This window comes from Lycium ferocissimum, unplaced genomic scaffold (assembly GCF_029784015.1).
Source record: "Lycium ferocissimum isolate CSIRO_LF1 unplaced genomic scaffold, AGI_CSIRO_Lferr_CH_V1 ctg24005, whole genome shotgun sequence".
NCBI classification, from domain to species: domain Eukaryota; kingdom Viridiplantae; phylum Streptophyta; class Magnoliopsida; order Solanales; family Solanaceae; genus Lycium; species Lycium ferocissimum.
The window spans coordinates 1-5,540 of NW_026721345.1; the positions used below are offsets into that span (position 1 = coordinate 1).

Below are 5,540 nucleotides of genomic sequence, written 5' to 3' on the forward strand. Positions count from 1 at the left end.
ATCTAAAAACATGGACGGTATTACCATCACGGGATTGGAGAAAAGGGTTGAGTTTACCCATATTCCTAACTTATATTATAGTGCTTTAAGCAAAATAATGAATATGTGGGGCATTCATTGTTGATGTACACAATCACATGGTCAGAGATCTATACATTACATTCCCAAGAATTTAAAAGCCTGAATAGTTGCGACAAATTTGTGCATGAACTTATAAGATTTACTTTTTTTTTTTCAAACTATTAAACAAACACCACACAAAAAGTGCCTTTTTTGTTTTTGATCAGTAAAGAAATCGCTTTTCCTTCGGAAAACAAAGAAGTCCTTTTTATTCTCAGCTCACTACTAGAACACCTTATAATAAGCATAGCAAAGATTTATCAACCTTTCATTTCCAAATGCCAGCTAAAATTATGTTTCAGTTTTCTGATAATACTACGTGATCTCAAAACATCCACCCCAAGAAACCTAGGTAGGACTAAGAAGCACAACTTATCATGCTTAACATGCTAATAGCTTGAATCCACATTGAGAACGTCTCATTACAATTCCACACAAATGTGAGAAGTCCTTTCACTCTCATCATGAAAATTCACAGCCACCACAATTGCATTAGAGAATGGAGCATCTAATACTCTATGCACTATCGACTCCAACATATTTGGGAGCATTATACATTTGCTACACTTTCACCCGAATGACCCTAACATCAATGATCAAATGGTACTCCATAAATCCAATTAACTCTACACACGCATACATCTGCACACAATAGCAACAACAGATAATACTTTCCTCTTCCTCTTGTTAACCACATTTCTCACAGCTATTTTGCTCCTCTTGTTAAAACCCCGAAACTTCCAGAGTTAACAGATGAACAGCAAAATAGCCATGAGAAATGTCATCAAACAAATCCTTATTATGATTTAGACTATTAGATCAAGGGGCTGCTTAGTCTGTTAACCAAGTGGGAAAACAACATCAACTCGGCAAGACCAAGATGAGCCATTTTCTCCCTCGATAAGGTTACCTCCTGGCTGGCAAAACACTTTAGTTTCTTTCTTTTCCAACAAAAGACTTCTGCCTCATATACTTTTAGTATCTGACCCAACCCAGAAAATAGTAGAAAGAAAGAAAAAAAAAATTACGAATACTTTAGCGTATCAGAGTTAATATCTTCAGCTTCAGTGTTTTAACTGATTCCGACATAACAGGAATGACATTTGTAGCCAAGATTCTAAATGAATATTAGAAAAATATCAAATGTAAACATATGAGAGCATGCAATGCACAGGCATGGCTAACACTAAACTGAAGGACAGTATGACAAACTGTCATTACTTGCTCAGCTGTGGGAGGGAGAAGAGGTGAACACGCAATAGGAGAAAGAGAAATGAACTAACCTGTTTAGCCATGTTGCATGCTTTTTCTGATGCATTCAGAATCTCATAGTAGAACACTGAGAAATTGAGAGCTAGCCCAAGTCGTATCGGATGTGTTGGGGCAAGCTCCGTAAGAGCAATGTCCTATAGCACAATCACAGTGAATGAATAAGTAAATAACACAACAGTCGCCTAACTTTTACTTTATGCAGTTGAAAGAAACAGCTCTGGTACGAGATAATAACACAAATCAAAAAAATTCCAAATCAATTCATTAATGTGGGAGATAAAGATCCATGCATGTGTACCCATGTCTGTTCAACAAAGAGAGCAGCATAGGAAGGAAAGGCTGGAAAAAGTTCACTTCAGATTTCAGAGAATACAAGTTGGGCCAAACGCATGAAGAGGTATGAATCAAAGCAACCAAAGAAAAGCGATATTTAAATGATAAGCCCATGATCTCCTTACCCAAGCAAAAATTACCCCTTTTACTGGCTTACAGACCCAACAGTAGAGGATGAGCTCTCCAAAAAAAATGATGATAAAGTACCACAATGGCTTTGTTTTTTTCCTCATAATGACAGTAGAACTATGAGAATATCTTCTTGCGTGAAAAAGTCAAGCAGATGAATTTGGTGCTGGAAAAATGTTCCAAAAGATTTTCTATGGAGTTGATGTTTAGAAACAATCAGATTTTGCAAGTAGGGCATTTGCAATATTGTCCCACAAATTAAAGGGAAATTGAAAAGGCTAGGTGGAATAGCTGATAAAGCGATTTGCTCAAACTCTTTCTAAAAGAGACTTTTTTTTTTTGATGACAAGGGAACCCATAGCCGCTACCCTTTGGGTGCGCACAAGGTAAACCCCGCTTCTGTGCAATAGCTCGCAAACCACACAGAAGAGATAACCCGCACTAGGCAAGCCCCGTGCGACGAGCTCGACCCAGAAGGCAGATCCCTTGCTTTTGCAGGCAGGGGGTTTCGAACCTGAGACCTCCATATGGAAGGTCCATGCTCAACCAACTAAGCCACCCTTACGGGTCTTTCTAAAAGAGACATTGAAGATATGAATCCCCTTGGGTAGGATAAGAGGAGATTGACATTAAAGTCATATCTTCTGAAAGATGCAGAGAAGCCCTTTCTTCCTGAGAGATCGGGTGTTACAAAGAGAGCTGATTGTTTGAAGTATAATCAATAAAAAAGGAAGCTGATGACCCCTCTTAGAGATACAGCAACTGAGACAGAAAAGATTCCAATTTCTTGTCGAGAATGAAAACCTAACTGTAGTTGCACACATTACAAATAAATGCGACTACCACCTGAGATCTATTTGTAACCCATATCTGAGACTATGAACTCAAATTAAAGAACCATAGACAATTTAAAGCTTCTTGAGAAAACCACTGGGGTTTACCACGATGCCCCATATCAAATTAAACAAAATAGCAAGAAAAGAAACTTGTGGGGCTTGAATAACGATAGAACAAATTAGAGCACTTGGTTCTTACATTTACTCCACCACTCACACATCCCAAGTAACCGGACTAAAATCTGACAAAATTCCTCCATGAGTTTCAGGTTGTAATGCTGTATACTGACTAATACACTCTCTCTAGATGTTATGCTTCAAATCTTTTTCTTTTCTTTCGAACTGAGGGTCTATCGTAAACAGCCACTCTACCCCACAAAGGTAGGGGTAAGGTCTACGTACATCCTACCCCTCCCCAGACCTCACTTGTGGGACTACACTAGGTATGTTATTGCTGTTACGCTCTCTCTCTAGGCACTGAAATCTAAAGGGAAAATTCTGCCTTTGCATGGCGTATGCACTGACGTACGACCATTAAGTTCACCATCCGTTGACTTAGTCTCCCTCTGCCATAAATTTCAACCTAGTAAAGTCCAATCCGCTTCTAAAGCTTTGAAACTTCCAGTTGTAATGCAAACTAATACACTTTTCCATCTATTTAATATCCTATATTAGAAAAATAGCATGAACTACCAATACATGCAAAATGCAAATCCACATGAAAAAAGTCAAAAAAATCAAACTGCGTAAACTTTGAATCTTCAAGCTACTCGCAGACACAATTTCCCTCACTATTCAAAATACTAGAAGTTGGAAAACAATTTACTTCCAATTTTTCATTCAATAATACACAAAGCCAACAGTAAATATTGACCACAAATTCGGACATAAAATCTTCAAGTTTTTTGAAATAAATTTACATAATTTGGAAACTATGCAAAGAGTACTATAAGTCACAATACTTAACAGTTTATGATATTTAAAAGGTATATGAAATAATTGTGGTCAAAGAAAAAGTCCTTTGACTCTAGAAATCCAAAAGGTGCCACATAAATAGCACAAACTACCAATACATGCAAATCCACATTGAAAAAAGTCAAAATCAAACTGCTTAAAGCTCAAATCCTCAAGCTACCCACAAACTCAATTTTCCATCACTATTCAAAAAATACTAGAAGTTGGAATTACAATTTACTTTCAATTTTCACTATTAAAAAAAAAAAAAAAAAAAAAACAGGAATAAGTAACGGACTAATTCCACAGCTAAACAACAAAATTTGTCGCTAAAGGTTATCATAAAATTATCTAACAGCAATTTAGCGACGAACTAGCACTAAGTTCGTTCATAGCTAATTCTAGTTTTTTTTTTTAGTGTTTTCATTCACTAATACACAAAGTCAACAGTAAATAATTTAAACAATTCCAGATTTACGTCGATTAAACTTTGAATCAAGATCAATAAATAACAAAATATACCTGAGCAGCTTTGTAAGCAAGCATAGTATCCTCAGCCGCATCCTTCCTTTCATTACCAACTTTAAACTCAGCTAAATAACGATAATAATCTCCTTTCATCTTCAAATAAAACACTTTCGATTCACCAGCATTAGCTGAAGGTATCAAGTGCTGATCCAAAATCTTCAAAATCCCACCACAAACATCACTTAGTTCAGATTCAACTTTAGATCTATAATCCTTCACTAATACCACATGTTCATCATTCTTCCTACCTGTTTAAAAATAATAATTCAAAATTGTAGGAAACTAAAATTAGTCAGGATTTGATATTTCAATTCATGCCTAGATTTTTCAATTTTGTAGTCGAAATAGGTTTCATAACCAGAGATATTGTGCGAATATTGTAGAAAGCATTCAGAGATTCGTAAAAGTTAGAGATAACGGGTCAAAAACACACATAAGGTATCACTTTTTTTCAGTTTCTAGCAAAAATATCACCGGTTAGTAAGCAAAACACACCTCACGTATCACTTTTTTTTTTTTTTTTTGAATTTTCAACTAACTACCTGGTGTGAGATACGAACTATCAGGCGTGAGAGTTTTTTACTTAAAATATCACCAGCTAATTAGAAAAACACAAAACAACTATTAAGTTATTCACTTTTCCTACCAGACAGTTGAGGTGAAAAAAAGTGAATAATTGATAATTGAGGTGCGTTTTGCTAACTAGTTAGTGACAGTTTAGATATAAAATTCTTACATCTAAGGCAAAAGTGATACGTTGATGTGTGTTTTAGTCACTTATTTTTATTAAGAGATTCATAGAGTTTATGAATGGTACCTTCTTCTTTTTGTTCAATTGACGAAACTATCCTCCAAGCAGCTCGGAGCGACCCGATTACGTTCTTATACGCAACGGATAAGAGATTTCGTTCTTCAACGGTTAGCTCGGATTGACCCGACCCGATAACGAGTTTTTCCATGAATTTAACCATTTCTTCGTAACGTTCGGCTTGTTCGGCTAGTTTTGCTAAATAGAGACATTGTTCTCTCGTTAAATTTTCAGGCATGGCCATTGTTGAAAGAAATTTTTTTCTTTTTTTTTGTTGAGAGAGTTTTTGGTCGTTGATGGTTTTGAAGAGAGGTTTTTATATTAGGATGGAAGTGTGATTGGTGTTGGTATCTTTTGTAACTCCCACTTGCGTGTATAAGTTCCAACTTGCCTACGCGCCCCAGTTGAGCAGCTTTGTGGTCCCCTACCGTCAACCTATTAGGCTTAAATTGCCTTTATTTTTTACGACAAGGGCACTTTTGGCCCAATAGATGGATGAAGGGCAATATTGTATCAAAGAAATTGATTTTTATGCTTCTATTTTAAAAAAAAAAAAAAAA

The 5,540-nt window shown here is 36.0% G+C and overlaps 1 protein-coding gene across 1 annotated transcript; it reads right to left on the reverse strand.

Moving 5' to 3' along the window:
* Positions 1-1,314: 1,314 nt before the first annotated feature.
* On the reverse strand, positions 1,315-5,287 carry LOC132043403 (14-3-3 protein 1-like). The gene is made up of 3 exons (XM_059433896.1): positions 4,990-5,287; positions 4,167-4,420; positions 1,315-1,526 (listed from the first exon to the last, which is right to left on the reverse strand). The coding sequence occupies exons 1-3, from the start codon at positions 5,222-5,224 to the stop codon at positions 1,338-1,340; spliced, it is 678 nt and encodes a 225-aa protein (XP_059289879.1). The 5' UTR covers positions 5,225-5,287; the 3' UTR covers positions 1,315-1,337.
* Positions 5,288-5,540: the final 253 nt, after the last annotated feature.

Excerpts from the sequence above, each read along its gene's own strand:
- LOC132043403 (XM_059433896.1), bottom strand. The coding sequence starts at position 5,224 with ATGGCCATGCCTGAAAATTTAACGAGAGAACAATGTCTCTATTTAGCA. Across the intron at positions 4,421-4,989 it reads AATTGAACAAAAAGAAGAAG|GTAGGAAGAATGATGAACAT; the intron begins GTACCATTCATA and ends ATTTTTAAACAG. Across the intron at positions 1,527-4,166 it reads TTGCTTACAAAGCTGCTCAG|GACATTGCTCTTACGGAGCT; the intron begins GTATATTTTGTT and ends ATTGTGCTATAG.